The sequence below is a fragment of the Megalops cyprinoides genome, chromosome 21 (assembly GCF_013368585.1).
Source record: "Megalops cyprinoides isolate fMegCyp1 chromosome 21, fMegCyp1.pri, whole genome shotgun sequence".
NCBI classification, from domain to species: Eukaryota; Metazoa; Chordata; class Actinopteri; order Elopiformes; family Megalopidae; genus Megalops; species Megalops cyprinoides.
Window position 1 is genome coordinate 7,998,707 of NC_050603.1, and position 27,220 is coordinate 8,025,926.

At 46.5% G+C, this 27,220-nt stretch overlaps 1 protein-coding gene across 2 annotated transcripts in view; it reads left to right on the forward strand.

The window, feature by feature from the left end:
- The first annotated feature begins 7,574 nt into the window (after positions 1–7,574).
- Positions 7,575–27,220, forward strand: part of LOC118796628 (nectin-2-like) — a 48,213-nt gene continuing 28,567 nt past the window's right edge. For both annotated transcript variants that reach the window (XM_036555625.1, XM_036555624.1), the window contains exon 1: positions 7,575–8,100. In XM_036555625.1, the coding sequence (XP_036411518.1) occupies positions 8,016–8,100 (85 nt within the window). In that variant the 5' untranslated portion in view covers positions 7,575–8,015. The remainder of the gene's footprint in view (positions 8,101–27,220) is intronic.

Here is a 27,220-nt window from a genome sequence, read left to right on the forward strand (position 1 = left end):
CAGCTGTCAACAGCACAGGGCTTAGAAAGGATGTTTACCTATATGCCAAATTCACCATACCCATGTCCTGCTCCTCTGCCCCTGTTCTAGCTCAGGTTCTAGCGAATCTGACAGAATCCGAGACGGACAGACACAGACTGAGAGCAACCCTGGCAGACTCGCCGCGGTGAGAATCACCATGTCCGCGTTTCCATAGCAACGCTTTCGGCAAGCCACAAGGACCAGGAGCCCCAAAACGGAGAGGTGATGGCAGGGGGAACGACGAGTACGTTCTGGCCGAAAGGGAGAATGATGGCGAGAAAAAAAAAAGAAGAAACAAACAAACAAAAGGGGGGGAAATTCAGACAGTACTGTCAACATATTACTAGTAAAGTTCAGTGTTTTTTTTTCTTCCCACCAGCAGAGGGCGATCCTGTTGTTTCTATCAGGTCTCTCTGATTATTCATTCATGAGAGTGCGCCAGAGTAAAACAATGCAGTGAAAATGGCCTGTACATGTATATCAATCAACCTGACAACGTTGATAGGGAGCCAGCCTCCTGTGGACAGAATTTTATTTTATGAACAACTTCCTGAGCCAAGGACACACGTTCATGCGCAGCTACTGCAAAAAGCTGCTTCCAACATGGCTCCCACCAGAATACAAAAACATCACCCTCACCTGCTGCTGTCAAGTGAAGAGTAACGGGGGCAAACTGGGGAAGGAGGAAAGACAGGCTTGACATCATCGGCTTACTTACCCACAGGCAGTCTGCCAAACACAACACAGTCTCCTTTAAATAAAAGAGTGTGTTTTTTCCCCATTATTTGCATTTGCAATGAAAGGGTGACATCATACATGCAAATGCTGGCATGCAAATATGCCGAATGTTGGAGGTGTCATCACATATTGTCACGCTTCCCGACTCGGTGTCACCCAGAAGGGGCAAGTCAAAGACATCCGTGTTTGCGCCTGATAGACTACTATTTGTGTTTATACCTGAGTGATCAATACGCTCACAACACCGCCACTGGTTCAGTGGCCGTGACAAATAGATGCCCAGTTGAGTGAACTGCAGCTGTTCTCAGGAGGGACTTCGGTCTCGCAGAATGAGATCTTAGATCTGTCCCCGCTGGAGAGACCACAGTCCACCATACCCAACACAATTTGTCAAGAATATGATACCACTGGCTTATTGATCAACCTGGCGGTGTTCCAACTGCCTTATGAAATTGTACTGTTTTATATGAACCTGTTCCCCTGTGTTTGGTTTATGTAAATGAGGTCATTACCAGCTGATCTGAAATAATCTCCTGGTTTGGCAGCCTTGGGAACATTACAGATGCTGATAGCAGAGAAGCAGCACACCCAGTGTATAATGCAAGCTATGAAGGGGCGTGCACCTGTCTGCACAGTTAATAGGCAGGCTATTATTAAACCTTATGCTTCATTTAATAAACAAAACACTTAATATGAGGCATTCAAGCCAAAAAACACAGTGTTGGCAAAGATTTCTGTGGGACCAATAAGCAACAACAGAAGCACTAATATCTTCAGCGGAAAATCTGTGCATTCCTCCCACCTACAGGTGGCAGTGTGAAAAAAGTACACCCCGCCTGCTGTCATCCTTCAGGCCGCAGGCACACGTTTGATCTATTATAAATAGGGCAGGCAGAATTCAATGTTTATTTTTGCCGCAAACGTATGCCTTGAAGATATGATTGTTTCAAGATGATACTGTTCAATGCTGTTGTCAACACGGGTACATCTGTGACCCCGCAGCTAATTTCTGAAGTCTTCTGCTCGGCTGAACGGTCCACGTAATTATTTCAGGGGAAATGTCTCCAGCAGTGCACAGCTGCAGATAAGACTTCTTTAGATTATCTTCAATTAGGCTAATGACATGAAATCAAGCCCTGCCGAAGAGTTCTGTACGCATACACAAAAGTGAAGGAGGTGTTGACTGCTAATGTGAGCTACTAAACCCTTTTAATTTATATTCAGAATTCAAATGAACCCAGGCCTCTCCCACTACGGTAGGAGAAGCCGAGTTAAAAGTATGTCAGCGTTTCTATAGTTAGAGGACTGAGAAATGATACCGAGTCAAGAAATGACTCAACTCACTTTACCATTCCCACTCTGCCATCACATAATTACATTTTATACAATATTGTCATTTAGCAGATGCTCTTACCCAGGGCAACTTACATAGGTTACATTTTTTTGACATTATCCATTTATACAGTTGGATATTTACTGACGCAATTGTAGGCAATTGTAAGTTAAGTACCTTGCCCAATGGTACAACGGCGGTGCCCAGCAACCTTTTGGTTACTAGCCCTGCTCCTTACCTGCTATCCTACACTGCTGCCCCAGTGTTAAAAATAAACACAGAATCCTCGCGAAGGTTTGGTTCCAACAGAGTGAGGCAGCCAGTTACTCCTTCTTATACATTGGAATCCTTGCATGAATTGCATTGCTGCCAGAGTGGTAGGGAATGTAGGGTTTAATACAAGATAATTAATAGCTAACTATGATGAATTCCCTGTGGAATACAGAGAACAAAGAGAGTGAATGCAAGTATAACAGGAGCTGACAATTTCATAATCTTGTCGCCCAGACTGGACTCATCACTGAGGTTCTGCATGCCTTCCCAAAAGCCAGGTTTAATTAAACTGTGATATTCACGGAGAAGGCCTACACGTACACATCTATATGTTCCCAGTGTAACGCATAAAAGGATGTAAAGGATTTGATTATTGTGTTAGCTGACTCTGACGGATTGGTTTGTGCTTTCTGAAAAGCGGTGATAGATGTGACATGATGGAGGTATTTATTAAATGGTCCGAGGTTTGTGAGGCTGTCATTAAGGATGACCTTGAAGAAGGAGAGGTCAATCTCTCCTCCTCCAGGTTCTGCCGGGAAGAATGCACTCCATAGTCACATTTCGAAATAATACCTCCCTCTCCCCCTCAGAAATACCATTCTCAGATCAGCACTCAGCAAGCGGGCACCTGACTGTGTGGCAAGCGCTTGCTTGCCGAGCACTGATCAGAGGTCAGTGTTGTTGCTTTGTGTATGGAGCAAAGGAGCAGTGTGGAATGCAGTTTAAGTGCCTGGAACCAGGGTGTTGCAAGAAAAGGAGGAAACAGGAGGAGGTTGAAGAAGAATCACCCTAATGTTGTGCAACACCTGTCCAGCCAAACAGAGTTGGGGTCATTAGCATTTAAATTTAATCAACTCGGGGATGGAATTAATGGAAATTCTATCTCTGAATCACACACCATTTTTGAGAATTATGATTTTTTACGATTGGCTGAATCGAAGCAGAACCTGAACAGTGATGCCAGCACAGGGAGGGAGCAGGATGCCGTGCAGCACAATGCCCTCCGAGAGATCCTGTCCAAAACAGACAGCCAGAGAGGTGCATAAGCACCCATGCCTAATTTGACACCGTGCATCCGGCTGGTGTGAATCACATGCGTACACCGCTCAGGCCCACTGCTGCTTTGTGAAACACTGCAGCAGCAAGCCCACACAAGCATGTTCATTTAGGTTACACAGGAGCAGGGTAAATGGCACTGAATAAATGCAAAAACAGATAAGGTTAAACGCATTCGGTGCTGTTAAAAACCGTTTGCCAACAATACTGACGTTAGATATTGTGAACAGCTGAAGAATCTACGCAGCAGGAAAAAAAGGAACAAAGCTATTTTATGTGGGCCATAGCAAATACAAGGGAAAATAATAATGATGAAAAAAAATTAATAGGAGATTTATGTAGTAGGCGCAAAGCTCACAGCCATAAATGCATGCTAAAATAAAACCGGGTATAAACAAAGGCACATCGTCTTTGCTGCCAGAAAAAAAGGAGTTTCCGTTTAGAAGCACATTGTAGCTGTCCTGAGTGCAGGGTTCAAGCCAATTTTGCATTACTGTTTATTCTTTGCTAGACTCAGAGAGCATGTCTATACCGTATCTGTGAGATTTCTGCCTACATAATGAAAATCTTCATATCTTATCTTACATATTTCTTTACCTATATTATTTACCACGTTGGCTCGCTTCTACTCTCTATTCTTTCAATACTTAAAATACCTTCACAACAAATATCGGGTGCAGGTGAGATGAGTTCCTCCAACTCCAGTTAAGTATGCGTACAGACAAATAAAATAAAAAAAGAAAACTGTCCAATCCCAAGCTAATGCAATTAAAGTGCATGGCCTTTTGCCATTACACAGAACACATTATTCAGTCCAGAGCAATGGCTGGCTTTTGCATTTGGCTCCTTCTCCGCTGCTCCCCAGTCATCTAAATTCACACTGTACAGCTTTCGTCATTGGCTGCGTTTCAGGGGATATAACCTCCCCTTACGAATTCCCCACAGCTACCCACATTCTGTAACACTACCAACAGAGGCTGCGGGCATGCCCACACACAGACCCCATTAAGCACATAACAAATACCCAGGGTTACAGATCACAATACATGCAAGGAAACATTAGTGGCAATACACAGTGGCAAAATAAGGCGCGTGCTTGCGACTCGGTACGTTGCGAACACGCTTGGTTTCTTGTGCATCTACCTATGAAGCTCACACAGGTATGAGAACATTTTGTGCTGCCTAAAACGTCTGAGCTAAAATGCCGTTTCGTAAGCCTAACCAACGGGAGGCCGTGCATCACAGAGATAAAGCAAAGCTCCATTACCCAAAGTCTGCGCACTAGGCTCATCTCTTCTCTCATCTAGTCACAACAGCCTAATGAAACGCTTTTGCACAGATATTGTGGGGTGTTAAGCCACTTTTCTATTTTTGGCGGAAGCGCATGCAGTGTGAACGTTTCGGCGGTGGAGCCTCTCACGGTGTTCCTCGGTGCTGTGGACTGGGAGCAGCACCCAGGGAAACAGCGGTACACACACGCGCACACACACACACACACACACACACACACACACACACACACCAGCAGATCTACACACAGGGCTGCAGTGGTAACACTGAAATGTGGACATGAAAATACGATTTCAAACATGTGAAATCATGTCTTCCACAAGAACACTGAGAGACTAGAAACAATATTCTGTATCACAACTGCTGCAGGTCTGAGAGACACACAGAAGCACTCGTGCGCACGCACATACACGCACACCCACGCGCGCACACACACAGACTCATGCAGACAGGAACACACACACACACGTACACAATTACCATACTGTTCACACCTTCCGCCTTGCCCCACCAACCCCCCCCCCCCCCCAATCTTTCCACACTCCCAAAATAGCAGAACTAGGTTCAGCAGTAGAAACAATAAACATGGAAAAACATTACCCAGAAATGCAAGAATTAACAGTAAACAAGGCTGTGATATTCTACTGTAGAAGAAAAAAAGAGAGAGAGAGAGAGGGATGAAGTGTATTTCTGGAGGTGTGAGAAGATTTCCCCCTCTGGGACTCCATGTCGTTACATCCCTTTTAATGCCTTTAATTAAATCGAACAGTGTCATCTGCCCCTTGCAGTGCCATTACCAGGCCGACACTTAGTTACAGCTGCGCTAATAAGGGAAAGAGAGAGAGGGAGAGACAGAGAGAGAGGGAGAGACGGGGAGAGAAGGACAAGCGCTAATGACAGAGTGAGAGGAAAGATGAGGAGTCACCACAGAGGACAAACAGAGAGGATTGGAACTGAGAACAAAAACTTCAAAGAACAAAGTGGAACACCACGGTTTAAGAATCCATCTGCCGAGTGCTCCGTCCTTTTGAGAAGTAATCACCTTAAACCAACGCTGCTCTGCGAGCCAATCTGCGACCACAAGTTTAAAATTCAAAAATGGCCCGGCTGTGGCGTAGGTCCTTGAAGAGACAGCAACTTTAGTCATTTTCAGAGGCGTTTCATCTTCCTCTTCTCTGACAAGGTCAAGTATTGCACTGAAAATGAGTTCCCTTTCAAGTCGGGGGGCTTTCCCAGGATGCTTGTGTGAAGTGAGCGTGTTCTAAGAAGCAACAGGGTCATTCCGTGTCAAGTGTATGAGTTCAGTAATATATCTCATCTCACATTCTGTTAAATTTGGGTCAGGCCAGGGGGGATTCTTACTTTGAGGGGTTTTGGACATGCCCAGTTCAAAAATCACCTCTTGGTTAAAAATGTCCCCTTCAAGTTGTGACCTGGCAAAAAAAAGAAGAAATGAAATGAAATGAAATGTGAAAATCAATTGAATGCTTGTGGGGGTGTGGGGTTGTGGTCTGGAGGAAAGTACATTGTAGGAAAATATATAGAGTCAAAGCAGCATTCACACAGAGATAACAATAAGGAGTCAGTCACCCGTAGGGCACCCTGTGTACCCATTTGGAACAGATGAGTCAAAGAGTCACCAGTACGGTCATCAATAGAGCCTGCCAGCCACTTAGCAAAAGGCCACAGATCAACAACATAGATACGGAGATCTTACAACACAGCCACCTGGAGTCTGACCTCACTGGACACCAGTGGCTAACGTGCCTGGGCGTAATTAGCGCAGGGATTTTCAAGAAAAGGGAGAGGAAACAGACAAACAGCCCGCACTCAGCATGAAGCAAGAGCACAGTTTGATCAGAGCATCATACAATTCTTTAGCCTACATTTTACTGGCAGCCCTGAGAGGGGGGGGGGGGGCATCTGAGATACATAATTCATAAAGCACAGATTAGGCAAAAGTTCCCTTGATTGCTCAGCTCCAGGTTCCTCTTATTTTTAAATGCAGAGGATCTCCCAGGCTCGTGCACAGGGAGAAGGCGATAGGCAGCCCAGCTGACAGGACACTGGGGAAGTCAATCCAATTACTTGGCTGTCAGTTAATGAATTCACATGCTGAACACCCAGAAGGAACATCACTTACAGACCACTGCCAAACCCGACGACACTCCCCTTAGAAAATAATTGTGTTTATTGGTAATGTTGCTGTTAATGACTTACTGTCGCTTTATCATCAACGTTGTTGGACGATAAACAGTGAAAATGAGTGTGACTGAATCTGAATGTTCCTCAGGCATCTAATAGGCTATAATCTAAATGTCCCTCCAAAACAGGCAAGCAAATAAAAAATTCGCCCACTGCCAAAATGTTCTATATGAAGCAACATGTTACAGACAATACAAATCATACTGTGTTGAACATCACAATAAATTCTGTGTTCCTTCTCGACTGCTATAAAGTAGTTTCGTTTTCATTTTCAGTTCCCATGAAAAATTCAACATTTTGCCACACTGACTGTTTTGAGTGATGACCAATAAAAATAACGACTAAAAATACACCGTAGAATGTACGGAATGTAACCGCTTCAAGGATAACCACTGAAAAGTAGCCTATCCTAAAGGGGTGGTCTTCGTGACATTGTAAGCCGTTCCCGACAGACGCGAAAAACATTATTGTCGTTGTTACTATTGATTTTGTTGTTGTTGTTGTTGTTGTTGCAAGCACCCTGTATGTTATGTCATTTTTTTTTGTTTGCATTGACTTCACGATAGTGTAACTAACATACCGGCCGTGGGAACTCCCCAAAGCTTTTTATTAACGTTGTTCCGATTTGTGACGACACGTGACATCACGACCACTAAAGCCCGGACAAACGCGTGAGCGAACGCACAGTGAAACTAGACGGAGAACCGATCGTAGCTGGTTAGCCTGGTCGTGTTTTCTCGCTTTATGCACTGCGTATCAGAGACATACTGTATAGTCTGTATATGACTACTGTATATAACTACCTGTGCGCTTCCCTCCTCTGAAATCGCGCCTGGGATAGAGGGAAGAAGTCACCGTTAATTTCCAGAAGCGACCATACATCGAAAGCGGAGAGTCGCACGACGTGAAAAAAAGACTGGGCGAATCTGCAACTTTTATGGTCTGACTTCAGTTTCGCCCTCTTCGCTAATCGGCTATGTATATTTTGTGAAGAACTCATCTAAATAGAGACGAGTTTTTATTTATTTTTAATACAGTCCTTCTATTTTAGTGTTGGTGATTTTATGTTCACGCTGTCCATTGGAATAACAGTGCGACTATGGCGAGAGACTACGCTCGAAAATGCTTCGACTTTCCGAATAAATGTGGACTAGTTGTAGCACTGTTTCTCACGGTATTTCAAGGTAAGAAATGTAACGCAGTCTACTGCATCTCCGTTATACTTGTCTCGTACCCCAAATTCCTATAATACTTGCTAATGCATGCTTGTGTTTCGGTTTCTGTGTGGCATTGATGTTACAATAAGTATGCCATGCAGTCACTGATTTGCTGCAAAATGTTCCTTCTGTTAGTACATTTCTGATTTTCAAAACACTTAGCCCAAAGGGCTGAGGATATGGACACATTGAGCTTGATACGTTAAATGGCGGAGGCTTTGTTCTTACCTGTTAGCTTTGTTAGTTCACTTGTGTTCTAGGCTACATTATCCCTCTCTCTCTCTCCCTGAGTTTCGGTTCGCCATGTTACTCAAGGTGTGGCTTCCCAGGGTAATTTTTAACAGCGGAAGCCAGCAGGTGTAATTATTCAGTGGTTTCCCCCATGATCCGTCCCCTCTCTGCGTGAACGTCAACCAAAAAAATTCCCCCATTTCATATCAGTCCATTCGTATTCGTTATTTAGAATGCACTCCACGATTATTTCCACTTGAGAAATTTGCGGGAGGGGGAGGAAAGAAAAGCAACAGGGTGTTGCCACTGTCTGTTGTTTACTGGGATCGGATTAACTCTGTGACATGGTGGTTGAATTTGTTGACTGTGCAGTGTTGAAGTAATTTCTGTTGAAACACTTTATTACGTATCTGTTTTAAATTCATCACTGCCGTCGGTGACTGGAAAGTCAATGCACAGGTGCACTACAGACATTTGTGATGCGTTTTTTCCCCTGTAGACGATTTTTATTTTACCCCCTAAAGTAGAACTGGCACAGGCATATTTTCCAAACCGACTCTTTTAATGAGAAATAATCGATCTCTGACAGTGAATCGAGCTGTAGTAATATGTCTATATGCCGTTGTAACAAATCACCTATCCCTCCAGGGTTCATGCGAGCAGCGTGGTGCCTGTCTATAACGTAGCAGGAACGAATCGATACGAATCTCTGGGGCCTGTTTCCTTGGTGCACAATTGCGACTTTGACACCTGACAACATACTAGTCCTCTCGCTGCGAGTCCTCTGTTAGTTCGGTTTACTGATTTGATAATCATGAGTACCTTAAGCTTTGTGTCAATCTTTCACATTTACAGAGTGTATCCTTCGCAACAGCAAGAAAGTGCTGAATATTTTTTGTACGCGTCACGTTTGCTCACATCAAAAGCATCCAAAAATGTCTTTATTAACATCAGCAAGTTGATGAGCGTACCGAGGCCTCGCTGGCTCTAAGCAGTCCTTTGCTTTGGGAAGGTTTATTTGTTCGACAAACCCATTGAAGAAGGAAAGGCTGATTTGTTTCTTACCTTTAGGCTGTGAAATCTGAAAATTGCATAATCATAAACAATACACAACATTTCTTGAGGAGGAAAGCATATTCTGCGCGAGTGTCGCGATTGCCTAACGCTGTTGATAGACGAACTCCGTGTGTTTGGTTTACAGCAAGTCTGTGCAATTGATAGCCTACATTTCGTCCTCTGACGCCCCACAAGCAGCGTTGAATAAATAACCGTTTCTGATTTTATTGTACTGAAAACAATTCAGGAATTGTATGCAGTTTGGTTAAATAATATAATCTTATTTTAGTATTATCTGCCGGGGTTTGTTTATGTGGGTCAAAAGAGCCTGAACCTGTTGTCATGGAGACCCTTTCAATGAAAACTTCGATGTGGGGCCTTCTGGCGTCGTCTTTTTTGCTTGACTAAGTGCAGCAGGGGGTTGGGAGACGGAGAGCAATGCAAATGACCACAAATTACAGCTTAATGTGTTTTCAGCAATTTGTTACCTAAAACATAGGTCCACACGTATCATTTGCAATCAATGCAAGTAGTCCTTACGCTCTTCACTTCCTGGTGATAAGCTTAAGGTCCGTCAACAGGTGGTTGAACAGTGCGTAGGCTTTCTGTGCGGGTCTCGGTGAATTGAGATGGTAATGGCACATCCAAAATGAGGCTGCCCCACCCCGTTTCAGCCTTCCCTCTCAATAAGGCCGTGTACATTCTCATTGTATTCCCACTTTCACAAGTTTCAGTTGTTCATAAGGCAGTTGAGCAGCTGAAAGCTGTTAGGAGGCAAAGGTTCCTGCGTCCCCCTCCCGCATTAGATGAGTTACAGTTCCTTTAAATTTGATGTTGAATGTTGTAAAATAATCATATTGATAAGGCACTGATACAGACTGTAAAACATCTACGTACTGCAAGGAAACATATGCCACAACTATTTAGTGTTTCAGAACAGCTCTTGAACCTTGAGATCAGAGTGGTTTGATCATTATAGAAAAATACAGATAATATAATACATACATACAGCCCTAACCAAAGTTAGTGCATATATTGCAGTGTCATGTTTAAAAATAGGTACACCTGCATGAAAGATTCCATCAGTATTGATTCTTTCATTTTTGACGCATGCTACTTTTTAAACTGGAAAAAACCTGAAACATTGTTTTGGTGATTTTTGGGGTGACAAAATATGTCACTGAAGCAAAATGCATTTTTTTCAGTGATGCCTTTGGTGGAGAAGCAGTGACGTTTTAAAAATTCATTCTGGAATGTTTACATTTTAGGGCAAAAGCTGAACTGAGAAACACGACACCTACAGTAAGGCTAAATCCAGCTTTCAGAGTTTTTGTCTCTGGGTATCCCCGAGGTTTCTAGTTTCCGCGGTGGTTACCTTAAGTTATCTCCAAAAGGGAGGAGCAACTGCCAGACATGTACCACTTCCACATAGCATTTGCAAAGCATGGAGATAGTGCAGATGTATCATTAGACTGACTGGAGAGTTGCTCTTTTTTTGCATTTATTTTGTATTACTAATGTAGGCCTATGTCAAAATGCCACTCATTCAGATGTACCCTGTATTTGGTATTCATTAAAATAGATGCAGGAAGAAGAATTTATGACTGAATAAATAAAAGATGCCTATCAAATGAGGTATTAATAAACAAAGCATCCTGTTCCCAACACCTCAATTTAATGTAGAGGAGAGATGGAAGACTGACAACTACAAGCAGTGAAATCAATCAGAGATGAGTCAAGTCTTCTCAGCAGAGTTTTGGTCATCGTACTGTAGATAGCACTGTGTTCTACGCAGTGCAGACGGACGACTTTGGGCGAAAGTTCAGCTATTCTGGGAGTTTTATTTTGCAACATCTACTGCACCGCAGTGCCTTCTTTTTATTATTATGATGAGATGTTTTGGAATGAGTCAGTCAGAAAATATCAGAATGACCCCCACCCCCACCCTGTCCAAAGGGACATTGTCCTCCTTGCACTCTTTTCGAATGTGGGATTCTTTCGTTCGGATTGTGGCCGGGGTGGAAGTCATGGGGAAAGCCACCTTGGCGTGGCTCGGTGTGGCTTGGCATTTATCATGTCATCTGTCTTGGCAGGCCTTCCACGAATCCAGCTCTGTACTGTCTGTGAATCAGTGGCTGTGTAGGTGAGATTTGATCCTCTGAGTAGCCAATACATTACATTTCATTACATTATTGGCATTTAGCAGATGCTCTTATACGGAGTGACTTATAGCGGTTACATTTTTAAAAATGTTATCCATTTGTACAGCTGGATGTTTACTGAGGCAATTGTACGTTAAGTACCTTGCCCAAGGATACGGCAGCAATGCCTCAGAGGTAACCCCTTTTGGTTACAAGTCCTGCTCCTTAACCGCTATGCTACACTGATGCCCACATGTAGTGGTTATTCTTCATGCTCTGCAATGTTAATATGCATCTATAGCTATATACCACTGATATACATATATGTACTGATATAGGCCTGCGTGATTTATGTTACATGTTGCTGTATTGGGGCATAATCTGAAATCCAACACTCCTGGAAGAAGCATGAGCTGCTGTTTATTTTGTGGAAAGATGTCAGTCTCAGGGGCCTTGTAGTCCTACACAGTCTCATTCTGCCCGGTAGAAAAACGCTCCAGTGTTTTTGTGTAGCAGACAGCGGTGCGTCAGGGTAGAGTGGCGTAAGCTCAATGCTGTGACCAGCTTTACCAGCTGAGTCCACAGCTTTAACAGGGGCGTTGATGAGGTCATTATGGTGCCAAGGGGAACACGGACTGCCCAGCCCATCCCTCACACAGCTTCACGCCATCTGGTACCAAATGAGCCAGCGCTCTGTCCCGCGCCCACCCTAATATTTCTGGGAGCGTTAACGCAGCGCCGGTGCCAGGCATTGTTAACAGCCCCATGGTACCCCCCCCGGCAGTTGGACGCCACGGCGCACGTGTTCGCCGTTGGTGGGATTTTTGGGTAATGGTTTTTGTGCGTCTCTGCGGGCATGTTTGCAAGCGGCCCCGCGGGGGAGGCCTTGAACCAATACAGGTTATCCCGTTCGCATTCCATCGCCTTATACGGGCAACGGAGCGGCACGTGGCAATTACCGAGGGCAGGAGGGCTCTTTAGCGTAAAGGTTATTGCATCTTATCTTCTCACCGTTGTCGTCTTCGGTCTCGTCCTTCGCCCCGCCTCTGGGGCCCCGCCCCACAACACCCCCCCCCCCCACTCTCATCTGAAATTCCTGCACACGTTGCATTTAGCAAACGGAGCAGGAACTGAGCTCAGTTTCCAGTAATCTCCCAGTCACGCCCCTCTGTCCTGACTGACCACCTATTAGCAGTGCCTTCTGGCCCTTAATGCACCGAGCGTGGAGCCCAGCTTCAGCCTTATCAGTCTAATAGATGATTATGCTGTGCATTAGCCCGTGTGCATTTTGCCGCTCCTCATAAATAAGTTCATTTTGCTCGTTTTGAATGGGCTGCCGTCTATCCATCTCTCACAGTGAAAGCCCTCTTGAAAGCGTAATTAGCTTTCCGCCTTCCTTTTCTTTCACACTTCCTCCCTGTTTCAGCAGTAAGCCCTCCGTATCTGGGAGTTTAACCCGATCCGGTCCCCACCCTCGTCTCTCTCCTCTCCCCGTTCTGCGCTCTTCCCGGTCTCCCCCCCCACCCCCCCGCCTCTGTCTGAGCAGAGTGTTAAAACTGTTAAACAGCATTGCGTATAGTTACCGTCACGCTCCACGAGCCCGCTTGCCCTCCAGTGCGCCCTCCTGCGTGGCTCCTCTCCTCTCGCGCCCCCCCCCCCCCCCCCCTCCCCCCCATGCTGTGGCAACTCATCCCTCTCCCCTCCATCCCATCATCTCTGCCCTCCTTTCACTCTCTCTTACCATCTTTCTTATCGCCGCCATCCCCCTGTAATGTGGCTCATCATCACTCTTCATCTGTCTCTATTTCTCCTCCTGCATCCCGCTGTCCCATTCACACCCCCCCCCCCCCCCCCAACCGCCCCCAACCCCCCCCACACACCCCCGAACAATGTTTCCAAAGCTCAGCAGTGCACCTCCCCCCAACCCCCCCCCCCCCACCATCTCCCCTGTCAGAAACAGCCGGCTCGTGAAGGTGGGGGGGTGAGATCCAAAATGCCGAGTAAAGGAGGGGGGAGCAGGAGAAGCAGATGCACCGTTTACAAAGGCCGGGCACTCCTGCAGGGACTCGATTATGCGTGCTGTCACCTTGCTGCGTGTCTGCGGCGAGCTCCCCCCCCCCCCACGCGCCCCGTGGCACTCGCGGTGGGTACGCGGATGCCACGCCGGGCGAGCTCCCAGCATCCTCCAGTGCCCGCGAGGCCAAACCTGGCAGCGGGCAGGGAGAGGGGGCAGCCAGTTGTGTATTTCACCCCGTGAGAGTGAGAACGGGCATCTCTCTGTGAATCTGCGATTCTGTACCCCTCCTACCAAACACTGCAAACGCTGTGTGCGTACGCTCCGGGTCCTGGCGGCTGCAATACGGCAGGTTTCCTGGCTCCGTTTACACCACCAGCTGCAGAGTAAGCAGAGTGATGCTTCGTTTAACTGAGGCAGTCATTTGTGGAATTAGGTTGTTTGTAGAATTAAGTGTGTAGCCGAAACAAAGCTCCAAGAGACCGAGGTCTTCCAGCAGCAGGGCTGGTTAAAATCCCCCTGGTTGAAATTCTTCAGCAGTCTCTCTCTCTCTCCCTGCTGGTGTGTGAATGAGCAGGACAGCGTTTACAGGGTTTTTTTTTTTTTTTTTTCCCCGTGATTTCTTAGACTCAAATGAACAGTTGGGTATTTTTGAATCAGCAGGCAGGTGTTCACAGTGGATGTAGCCGGTTGATTTGGTCTACAGTCATTCATTTAGCCTGTTTGATTCATGAACTCTGGCGTGATTAGGGAAAGCCTGTGGCTTGTGAATGAAATAAGGGAAATGAGCCGTTGATTGGCACTCCAAACTGTGGCCGTAAATAGATGCGAACCACATAATCAGCTGCTGTTCAGCGTTGCGTATTAACTTGTTACCGTAAACATTATTTTGTTTTTTTTTTTTTGGTTAATGTTGCATTTGTTCTAGATAATGGGCTGCTCAGATGAATTTTTAGAACATCCTGTCTCTGTAAAATGTATCTGTCTTATCACAGGACATTATGTATGATATCTGTGTGCATACAAGAGACTGCAGAACACCATAAACAAATATCTAGAAGTGTATTTTTTTAAAACATTCAGGTTTTTGAAAGTGTAAAATGTAATATAGCCTGCATGAATTTTTAAAGAACCTCAAAGGCTGCTTATATAATGGCACACAAAAGAACCAAGATTGTCTTTGCATTATGTATGGACCGGAACTCTTTAAGGAAGGCATGGCATGCACAAAAAGAATGTAATTCGTTTTAATTAACCGTATCTCGAGATGTTTTGAGGTGCAAGCGTTAGAGAATTTCCATTGTGGTTACGTCGATGTAATAGCACAGCCTGTGTCATGTAATGTGTGAGCTTTTTCATGCTTTCTGTCGGCTGTGTCTCATGGTAGCTTTGTTGCTTTGAACTTGTCTGCATGTGACAGAATGTGGTTTCACAGATGATGATACAGGAGTACCTGCAGGGTTTGATTTAAAAGTGAACGAGCAGGTCCAACTGGCTATTAGGAGAGGGAAGCTTCGTTATTTCGTCGTTCTGACGTAGCTTGACTTAGGGGACTTTTTGAGAAGTGTGTTGAGGAAAAAAAAAATCCTTTTGCATTAGGTCATCATGAGGAAAAAAAAAGTTATTGTTGTGAAATGGAGTGGCAGTGGTTTGTTGTATTATCAGGAAGGGTTTTTGAGCGTGCTCTCCCTTGCTAAATGTCCCTTGAAGTCCCCAATGAGGCAGAACGTGGAAGTGAAAGGACTAACTTCTCATTCTTCCCTTTATTGACTTTATTTTGCCTGGAGATCACAAACTGCAATGGGGCCATTTGCTTTGACTTAAAAAGAGTTTAGTGGAAAAAGCTAAATACCTACTATGGCACATAATGTCAGATAAGAGTCTCTCGATCTGAAACCAGCCACTGCCACCCCCCTGTGATTACAATGTGAAATTCAATATTAAGCTGAATTAAACATTAAAGCCTTCATTGTATTAAATTTTAAGGCAGAAATATTTTGTTTGAGTTGAATTATAATTAGTAAAATATTGAAATTCAGGTTGTAAGTGGACTAAATGCAGTAAATGTTAGAAACCATGTGGGTTATTATCAAGCACAGTTAAGAGGACTTAAGCCGTTAAATGAGGTTGTCAATAATGAAAAGCGTTAGAGTGAAGGAGCTGTAGCAGCTAATTTCAAAGAGACTCATGCTTTAAAATAATATCTCCAAGTTGGGAGACTTTCAGAGGTGTTCGAACAGAGATATCGAAGACGTAGCTTTCTGTAGAAAATAATCTCTGGGGACAGCAGTGTAGATACAGTATAGATAAAAGTCACAGCCTGATTAATACAGCACAACAGGGAGGTGCTGAAGGGAATACCAGCAGCCAATCAAAAGCAGGACAATCAGGACAGACAGCCAATCAAGGGGATGCATCAACCGATCACCATGACAGATGAGGAGGAGAGAGAAAACAATCCCAGCAGCAGAATTCTGTATGAGGTGCAGATGATATGGAGCATAAAATGTAAATCTGGCAAATGTAGAACCATGGTTGTAGTCGTGACAAGGAGTTCTGTAGGATACAACGTTTGAAACAGAAATGTGAGCACTGCATCAAAGGAGGCCGGAGTGGGATGAGAGGTGTGTTGAGCGGGGCAGGGGCAGGTTCATGGTGGCCTTCAGCATTCACACCAGGAGAGGAGCAGGAGAGCAAAAGACCGAAGGCACGGTGAGGTTGGTGTAGATGAAGCAGGATCATTGCACTGCACCTCAGAGGAGATGCCTGACAGATGCACTGAAATGTGAGGGGTAGGAAAAGGTGAGAATCAGACTAGGGAAAAGGTAAGAGTAAAGGAGGCCTGACTGAAAGTGATATAGAGGATTTGTTCTGTCTCTTTCTCCATTTCACAGGTCATTTTACTCATGGAAAATGATAGTACTTGTTTTAGAGGAACTCCTGAAACAGGCCTTTAGGCCCTGGGTCTGGGAATTGCTGGCGTGATCTGTGTGTGTGTGTGTTTGTGTGCACTCAATGTAGTTCTTATCTGTATTTTGGTGTTGAGGGCTATGTGTCCATACAGTATCTTTGTACTACATTTGCACTTCTCTAGGAACAATTTTCTGCCCACGGCTGCTTTTTTTTTTTTTTCATTCTTCATTTTTCATTCTTCATTTTTCAATTCACATGCTGCTCTTGCTCGTTCACGGCTGCAAGTTCATCAGCGGCTTGTCACCATTGTGGCGGAGTGTGTGTGTCTGTCTGTGTGTGTTCGTCTGTGTGTGTGTGTGTGTGTGTCTGTCTGTGTGTGGCTGTGTGCATGTGTGTTTGTGTTTGCACGTGCATGCATGCTTGTACATGCATATGTGTGAACATGCATGGATGCGTGTGTGTCTGTGCGTTTGTTTGGGGGCGGCGGCCGGGGGGAGGGGGTGGGGGTTGCTGCACTTTCGCTCTCCTGAAAAGGAAGCGGTGAGGAGCTGCAGGCAGAGCAGAGAGAGGGATCTGTGACGCCAGCTGCGATTATAGGCCTAACACTCCTCCATTAAACACGTATTTAAATAGACACTGCCTGAGGAGCTGAGGTGGAGGGGGGACAAGGGGGGGGGGCTGTGTCACACTCTGAAATAACGGTAGCTTTCTCAGCTCCCCCCCACCCCTCCACCCTCCTTCCTTCCCCTGTTTGAATACTCTATCCAGCATAGATTATTGATGTTCTCTGTGGATCTGTGGCTGCTCTTTTACCACGCATCCATGTGGAACTGTCATCATTATTGCGCCTCGGTTGGGTGTACTTCCCCTGTTTTTTTGCCGGGTTATTTTATCTCTTTACTCCCTTATCCGGCAGGCGCTCTTATCAACGGCGGGTTTACAAGGCCAGCGTGGCGTGAGGTGTCATACATACCAACGTATGCCACAGCGCACGGGAGCGTCAGCACAGAACACGCATGTAACACGTCAGTGATAAATCACTAGCCTGGGAAACGGAGCTACGACAAGCATGCATCCAGAGCTGTTATAAATATAACACATAGTGCTTAAAACTGTAGAGGATATCCTAATGTTACCTTGTTTTTAGCTTTCTTTTGCTCACTGCAGGCATTCCCCTTGCTCTCCTCCTCCTCTAAGTAGTCGTGGGACATCCTGTAAGTGTCTCAGGTTGGAGTGTCCTACTTTGGTCCTCCCAGTGCATTCCCTGCTGAGGGAGGCAGGGAGGGCTGGGGTGGGGTGTGGGGGGGGGGGGGGGTCATCAGAGAGATGGGGAAGGCTCTCTGTCAGTTCGAACCTTAAAACAAAAATATTTTGAAAGACCAGCCTTGGCACCGAATTTGTCAGCGCAGGGAGCACTGAAGGATGAAACAAAACCTTGACTCCTCTTTAAGCCGTTTGGGGCATTCAGGATTTTCTCTCGGAGTCGCGGGCTTAGTGCATGTAACAGCTTCAGAATGATTTTTTAATTGCGGCAATGAATCAGAATAATTGCTGTGACATGGAAACGGAGCGGCACTGTCCAGAATACCAGGACGGTTTATTATTACGGCAATGCTGCGGCGGCAGTGATAGCATTGAATATTGAGTCTGACGCTAACCGTCTGAAGGTGGCTAAATCTCATCACAGTCGCTCACCGTCTCGAGCAGTGCTGACACCTCATCGATGTAAAAACAAAACCCGAGTCCATTCAACCTGTGGCGCTACGCTGGACGAGCGAAACGGTGACCTCGTTAGCGTTAACGACCAGCGGAGTACATTAGCGGCGCCCGTGGCCTGAGGGCGAGAGCCGGGGCTCGGGGCGCTAATCGATGGGAAGGAGAGGGCGAGGGTGGCAGGATGAGTTATAACGGCGAGGGGGGGGGGGCGGACGCCATTCCCCGAGCCATCAGTCAGAGTAATGAGACACAGGTGCTGCCCAGACAGAGTCCAATCAGAGAAGAAAGACAGAGGTGGAGGAGGAGAAGGAGGAACGAGAGAGGAGGAAGGATGTGCCTGATAATGGGGTGGGGAAAGAAAAAAAGTGGGAGGGAGGGAGGGAGGGAGGGAGGGAGGGGACGGCAGGAGAGCATCAGCCAGGGAGCCCGACGGGTCCCTGTTTATGAGATTGAGCAGTCATGGTTTATGCAGGCCGGGATCAGAGGGTGAAACGACCGGAGCGATAATACGCAATAAATAATGTAGTACAGTAATAAAACGGGTGGGGCTGGTCGGAGTCGCGGTTCCCACGGTAACCTGCAGAGAGAGAGAGAGAGAGAGAGAGAGACAGATCAGAGAGAATGTCACCGGGAGAGAGTGCCCTTTGTATTCCGCTCACAGTGTAAATATTATGCCGGCCCCTGCTGCGGCTCCGGGTGGTTCAATTGTTCTGTAAGGAGGTGGTAAGTGGGGAGGAAAATGCAGAGACAAGATAAGAACAGAGGACATGAATGACAATTTAGGCTTCACAGGCCTTCTACGCCAAGGGGCAATTTTCCTCTAGGCACGTTTGAATCTTCCACACCTCCCCCCCCCTTTTTTCCCTGCTATGTGATTGACCAGCTTCGGATCGGTCCAATCTGGCAGGCAGTTTCCGCCCGCGCCGTTACCGGACCAACCCACGAGCCCGGATCGAGCTTGCTCGTCAGGTCCAGAACCGGCCTGGCCCCTGGTTCCGCCCTGCGTGGTTTTTGGGCCGTGTTTATCTGGGCTGTTGCGTCAGTCGGCACCAAAGCTGTAGCAAAAGAGGAAGCGCTGCGGCGGGCTTTGATCCTTTTTTCATGGAGTGTGGCGAGCAGGACTGCATGGCCAGTCATCCCTTATCATCCGTCTGCTCTTATCAGACTTTCACTCCCTACCTCTGCGGCTACACAGGTGTGTGGCGAACATCGATGGGGAGGTGCGTTAGCGTCAACAGAAAGTTGAAATGTGCGCTGCAGTTCTTCGTGAGAACTTGAACTGCCGTGACGAGAATGGGGTAATGCATAATACAGTTAACTGTAACTAATGCATTTAGATCAGAATGCTATTTTCTCCTGCTTAGATGCCCAAAACCATATGTATCGCACCTTCTGTTCACACTCTTCTGATATAACAAAGCCCAGGTTCAGCAAGCCCTGCCAGCCAGCAGAGCTCCAGCAGAGCTCAGCTCAGCTCAGCACGGTTCGGCATGGTTTTATGAGCAGAACAGTTCTCTGCCATACAAAACACCATACAATTCACCACAGGGGCAGCAGAGCATAGAGCAGGGCTTGTAACCGAAAGGTTGCAGGGTCGATTCCCCACTGGAGCACTGCTGCTGTACCCTTGGGCAGCATACTTAACCCACAACTGCCAGTAAATATCTGTCTATCTGGATAAGAACATCTGCTGAATGACAATAATGTAATCTAAATGTAGAATTTAAATTCACATTCAGACTTTAAGCACAAAACTATATACCCTTTCACCTCAAATTCAATTTGAGAACTAGGTGGGAATGTCACAGCAGGCAAAGGTTCTGTTATGGGTCTAATGCAAACTAATGGAGGAGAAAGCTGTGTGTTCAGAGGTGTGACTGAGCATAGATAGCACTTACTTTTTTATTCAACATTTGAATACCCTGCTACCCTGCTAAACTTGCACCTTGTAAACACTGCTTCTGTGTTAAACACTCTTCTCCTCTGTTAAATGTTTACAAGGCATTGCTTTAAAAAAGGAAAATGTTTAATTTAGAGGAACGGTTCTTAGCTAGAATGCAGAAAAACCTTTGCTTGGAAATGGAAAATGAATACTGTTGTGCTACAAAAATAATTGTTAAAGAGATAAAACATTAACAGAAGTTGATGGAATGTAATCTTCTCAGCGTGGGGCTAATACGGCCTCCCAGATGACCTTCTAGTTCAGTTTCTTCCTTGGCCACAATTCAGCATTGTAAAGGCCTGTGGACTGGGCGTTTCCTTGTAGGGAATGAAGGTTCCTCTGGAAATACAACGACAAACATTATATATGATGACTGGATATTCAGCTCCACATGCTTAAAACTGAATGTATTCTGTCTCTGTGATTGTTGAAGCAAAAATGAATTTGTCTTATAAATATTCATGAAGGTACATGGTCGAAGACAGAATATCTGTAGCTTGGACAGGAACACGGACAGGACAAGGCCATCTATTACCCACTGGAACCTCATTTCAATGCCTCGTTTCCCCTAGCACTTAAATTTGACCAAGCTAAGAAGGCCATTTGCCATTTCCGCTTATGGGTATAGGGTTGGTGTGGAAAGCAAGTAACATGACAACTTAATGTTGTCTCCCTAGTACAGTATGTGGCTGGAGTGTGGTTACGCTACATTTGGCAGGAGGAGATGTGTTTATGGAAATGACAATGGAGGAGCTGTCCTGGCAGTAGGGAGAATGGAAAGTGGAAAGTGTGTGGGTGCTGTGTACCTGTCTAATGTGTGCTGTGTAATATCTGTGGTAAAAACCCACCCACTGCACCTGGAAATAGGCTACGTGAGGCCACCAGGACGAGCAGCAGGTGGCTCCGGTTGGTCTTCTCCGCTCCTGTCTTTTGTCTGTCTCAGCCGGTGCCCCCACCCTCCCCCCGCAACCCCCCCCACCAGCGATCTCCACGGATTCCATCACGTCTGCTCTGTGAAGCATCTCTAACCAGATGTGAGATCCAGCAGCTGTCAGTCAGGCTTGCCACTGCTTTCATTTGCCCCCCCCCCCCCCTCTCTTATTCATTACGTCGCCGTGACAACTGCCCTCGGAACGAAGCTGAAGCCGCCTGTTCCTGCGGGATGTGACACGTTGGAATTCCGGCACATTCTGACAGGTTATGAGCTTGCGGCGGAAGATAAGTTTACATATTGAAATCCAATCCTGGAAGTAATGTAATTCAATAAGCTGAAACGGGGAAGGAAGCTGTAGCCCTTTTATCTACATTAGAGGTTGTATTTTCCTGATACTTGTGACTGACGATAAAACGTTAAAAATGTACCCCGCAACTCTGGTTTTAAATGAAGCGAAGAATTTGCGGAGATTATGGCGTCAAGGTCGGAGCTGAAACCTACCAGATAAATTCATTTCAGCAGAGTCCTTCGTTTTCCCCGGTTTGATTGATCATCACTTTTGACATGTGTCCCTGGAGATCTCTGTCACACGTTTGACCTGCCGGGGCTGTGACCCTCGGTGACTCCCTGGCCTTGAAGCGATCCAATCCTGTAGTAGCGGGAGGTGGGGGGGAATAAAGACATTTGCAAGGTCCTTTCCATGGAGCATATGGAGCCTTTCCTGTCCCCTCCACCGGCCGCCGTGCGGGCACCTGACACGGCTCAATTAGTATCGTCAGCTCCCAGCGGTCCCAACGGAGCAGTGTCAGGATCCTGGAAATCCGGGATCAGAGAGTCAGATATGTATGTAATCAACAGAGCCGGGCCACCGACGCCTCTGAGCCAGAGATGGGAGATTTGGCTTTTAATCGGCACAGATCCCTTAATGGGGAATGCAGCAAGCCATCTAATTTGAGGACTTAGCGATAAAAACCCACATGCTTTGTTGTCTGTTGTGTTTGTGATTTATGGGGATGTGAGTGAAAATTCCCATCGCGCAGTCGAGCCAAGCCTCTGCAGGTTTTGCCCTGAAATATGCAAACCCTGTATATTAAAATAATAACCATGTTCTGTATCGTAGGAGCAGATGCTTCCAAGTAAGTGCTTGACAAATGAAAACGTATAGTAGCAGTTTTCAGCATGTTGGGTCAATAAACACCAAATTTTTATTGCTTTCTCAGATGGGAATCCAGGCAGTAGACAGAGAGAGAGAGAGAGAGAGAGAAAGAGAGAGAGCCAGCGCACAATTAGTTTGTGAAGCCTTCGATTTAAAGTGGCTGCGTTTTTTTGAAGACCGCACATTGAATTTCATGCCTTTTGTGAAGTCTCTCTTCCCCCCTCAGAGGGGAAAAAAACACCATCCAATCCTTTGAAGTGCGTTTTTGTCGAGTTTTGAGTTCATGATAAAAGAGCTCAAACCAGACATCTCTGTGGCGGCTTTTTCTTGCCAGATTGTTTATATGGATAGTTGTGAGCGCAGGCTCTTGTTTATGACTGAGTCATAATTGTCATACGGGCAGGCTGTGCTTCTGAGTAATAACGCTCAATATGTCTGTTTGTTTAGCGGCCGCCCCTTATCCAGAGCAATATACACAGCGTGCATTTTTTACGTTCTGTGTTTTGCGACTGGATCTTTACCGAGGCAATTCAGGTTAAGGGCCCTGTTCAAGGACAGAGTGGCACTGGCACTGAGGAATCGAGCCTGCAACCCCGGTTTATAGGCCTTGTGACTGTACCACAGTGCCACTGTTAATGTTTAGTGAAGCTGTCGAGCGTGTTTGCCCCGTGATAGCTGTGTGAGCTGCTTCTGCGCTCAGGTCTCCTCTCCTGATGCATTCTTCGTCTGTCTCACGACGTCCTGTAAGCGCATTCGCAGCCGCGGCTGAAAGCCTGGAATCAGCCTTTCAGAACGTTTTTTTCACAAAGGCGTGCCAGCTCTCATAACCCGCACTGGAAGTGCTGGCATGCTCTCCAAGTCTAATTTTCCCCTTTAATTATGTCCATGATACGACTCTGTGTGTGCGTGATATCATTCACTCCTTAAACCCCCCCCCCCCCAAACGCACACACACTTTCTCTCTCTCTCACACACACACACACGCACACACCACCACCTCTACATCTCTCCCACTCACACAGAATCAATCTGGAGCTCGCTGCTGGTGAGCAGCACTGCAGAGGAGAATGCACAAGTGGTTCAGATGCAACGTTCAGATGAATAAGCCCTTCTCTCATGCTGTCGTTCTGGGCCACGGCAGAGCGCTTTATCAGCACGGAAAACACACATTTGGCGTTCCAGAAGCATCTCACCCAAAAGTAACAAATCGAACGACAGAAAGACAGAATTTCCTTGAACAGACGATGGCAACAATGTCACCGAACCATCAAACTTTTCCCTCTAGTCTCCTGTGGGTTTTTTTTTTTTTTATTCTCTGCATCATTGGCGGTTTCTGTGTCTGTCTCTCTGTCATGCACACTCTCTTTCTCTCCCTCTCTCTGTCTCATGTCAGTTGCAATGTGGATGTTGCTTGTTTTCAATAATTGAATAAGGAGAGTGCTCCCACTAACGAGGGAAATGAATAATTGAAAGGTCAGGATTAAGTACAGGCCTGTATATGTTAAACCATGTACATGCAATGTGTTTACTATGTGTACAGCATGAACACCACGTACACGGCATGTACATGTGGGTTGTGCATTTAGCAGACAGTGGGGACGAGACCACTATTGAGGTGTATAGTATGGAGTCCGAATCCAACCTCGATTGAAAAGGAAGTGAACTGATGTTGAGATGGAAGTCTGCTGTATCTACAGGTCCGCTGAAGCCTAAATAAGTTGTGGGAAATGAGCGTGCATTCCAAAACGCACAGTCACCAACTTTCAAAGAGAGCAGCGCACGCCGTAACAAGCTGGCGCGGTAAAGGTCTGTCGGGAAAGGAAATGAAGACGTGACGCACCGTAGATGCACCGTCACACACGCCATAAACACACGCACACTCACCCTTACATGCCGCACGCTCACTCATGAGTACCCCCAGCTGTTTCCTCTCAATCCCCAGGCTGTCGAGCAGACAGAGAGGATCCTCCCAGCCCCTCTCCCTCTCCTCTCCTTCACTCTCCGGCCCCCTTCACCCCCCCCTCCCCACACTCCTCTCCTCTCTCTTCTAATCTCCACCTCTGACGGTTCCTGTCTTTATCTCTCCTCTCTGGCTCTGTTTCTCTGCTGCTGGCTGTCTTGTGTTGGCTCGTCTTTCCTCAAGCCCCCACCGCCCCAGTGTTTCACAGATGACGAGACTAGTCACATCCGTTTTCCCTCACCTGCCCACTGTTTGCTAGTGTCTGTGCTCTCCTTCACAGCAAACGCGCGAACGGGTTTCTCTCGCCCCCGCCCCCCCCCACCTCCCTCTGCTGGCATCTCTCTGTCTCCTTCTTGCTAACACATGCTCACCCGTGCTTTTTCCTTCTCTCCCTTCCTCCCTCTTCTTCCCTTCTTCCCTCTCAAGGTCAAGAGCTTTCTCTCATCCCTCTGCCAGTATTTCTCTCGCACCCTCCCTTCCTTCTCCCCCTCTTTCTGTTTCGACTCTCTCCTCCCCCATCTGTTTTCCCCTTCCCTTTATTTATTTCTCTCTCCTCTGTCCTTTTCTTCTCCTTCTCTTATCCTTATTTATTTTTCCCCTCCCTCTCTCTGCCCCCCTCCCCCCCACCCTGCTCTGACCCCTCCCTCCCTCTGGCCCTCCTCTCTGACCCATCCATCCACCTGACCCCTCCCCCACTCTGGCTTCTCCCCGTCCTCCCTGTGCTCTGACCCCTCCCCCTCTCTGGCCCTCCTCTCTCTGTTCTGATAGGAGCAAATTTAGTGAGGTGACTGGGAAGAGAAGGGTGAGAGCGCTGATGTGTGTATGTCTCACATCAAAGGACTGCTTTAATATGGCAGAGGTATTAGCACCAAAGCAGGCGGCATTGTAGGGGCCACTGTTAATGCTTGCATGTGTGAACCCGGGTGTGTGAGAGAACCTCTGTGTTTGTGTCTGTGTGTGTGTGTGTGTCTGTGTGTGTGTTAGAGCATGCCATGTGATGTGATATGGATTGAGGGGCAGAGTACTGAGGATGGCAGAGTGATTTACTGATTCATTCCCTCTGGTATGCCTTCTGTGTGAGGAGGTGGGGGGTGGGGGGGGGGTGTGAAGTGGAGTGTAATGGAAGAATGGCCTAGTGCCATTATACTCCCTCGGTTACACCATCACCAGCTTTCCAAAGTTACGGGCGTCTGATAGTTTTTGAGATGTCTGTGATAAATACACACAAATAGATATGAGGCCTGTTGCCAGATGTTTGTTTTCTCCAAGTTTCTGTCAAGGCCCTGTTTTGATACCCAGTATCATACTGGCGTCAGTTGTCTCCTGATAAATGAGCACACACGAGAATTAGGGGATCGGTCAGATATTTTCTGAGGTCAGAGAGCTTTGTGTCAGTGGTGACATAAGCGGTAACCATAATGTTCGAGTGGATTGATTTTGACATGGGAACGTTTGGAACAGACACTCTCAACGCGCTCTTCAGCGTCAGCGTCGATGGCCTTCGTGTCAGCAAGTTTGACTCTGACAAACCCATTCTCAGACTGAATCAAATCCGGAATCGCTGGATTTCTGTATAGAATCCTAGAAACCTTTGCTGCTAACCGACTGAGTCATCTGTTGTTGTTTCACAAGGGTATTTATAAATAGTTTAATGAGGCATGAACCAAGCTAACTCTGGCATTAGAACTCTAAGCGCAGGTGTCTGTATCGAAATAACAGACCACCTCCTTACCTCAGACTACATCAAAAGGTGAAATGCGTGTGGAAGAAAAGGTTAAAGTTGAGAACAGTTGGGCAGAACGAAACACGAGAGTCGGATCAGCTACCATTCTGTTTAGGACTTGCAATATGGAAGAAGGTGTTGGCAGCTGTCAATTTCCACATGGTACAAACACTAACAGGACAACTGCCACAGCATAGTGTTCTGAATGAGAAACAGATGAAACTGAAAGGGTACCATTTAGGAAAATGCTATTGAGAATGAAACTTAGAAATCTCAGAGCTCAGATAAGAGGTGAGTAATTAGTTTCCCGGAATCATATTATATCCATTGACCTCAGTATCAGATCATAATATGATGGTGAGATCATTGGAAGTCACCTCTAGTAGTCTAAGGAAATTGCAGAATCCAAAAGCTTTAGGAGGGGTCTGTGTCCCTCCAGACTGTTTCCATGGAAAAATGTGGAACATGAAAACTGTGTTGTCCCTGCTTCATGGACCTGACCCACCCTGTTTAGGCCTTGATGATGATCCCACCCTTTCCAAGAAGTAGGAGTGCCATCATACCCAAAACCTCTGGGGAGACCCTTGGGGCTGTCTCCCTCTCTCTCTCTCTCTCTCTCTCTGTGTGTGTGTGTGTGTGTGTATGTGTGTATGTGTGTGTGTGTATGTGTATGTGTATGTGTATGTTTGTGTGTTTGTGGGTGTGTGGGTGTGTACCTGTAAACCACTAGACACTACTTTGCCTACCTGTCTCCACATACCTCATCAAGGGGGAGAGGAGAGGGAGCAGCTAGCTCAGAGCTGTTGCATTTATTTACTGCAGTGTTCAGTATTTGTAATGTTTTGTGTCCAGTGGCATTCACTCATGTGACCTTATTTCAGCTCAGTTACAAATTACAAAGACAACCAACAGATATGATGTCTGATCCCTCAAGGACATTTTTGTCACATCTTGAAACTTTTAGCCTCATCTCATATGGACCTGCGGTGTAGTGTAGCAGAGGTTTTCAATCTAATCTGCTCTTTGGATGAGCTAGTCGAATGCATCGGTCACAGTGCCCCCTGGTGTCAGGAGGGCAGCGGTTTAACCTGCAGGGCAGTGAAGTGAGGTTTTGAAGCCTAAAGGCCGACTGAGACGTTCACTCTGCTCCAATTGCCTAAGCCGGACCCAGCCAGACTGCAGGCTGCAGGGGAGTTCAGGGCTTGGCACGCACACCGCCACTGCAGCGAGTGCTGGCCGTTAGGGCGCTGGACCTCTGTGCAGAGGGTGTGGAGTTCGGATCCTGGGCGGGAGTCACTGGG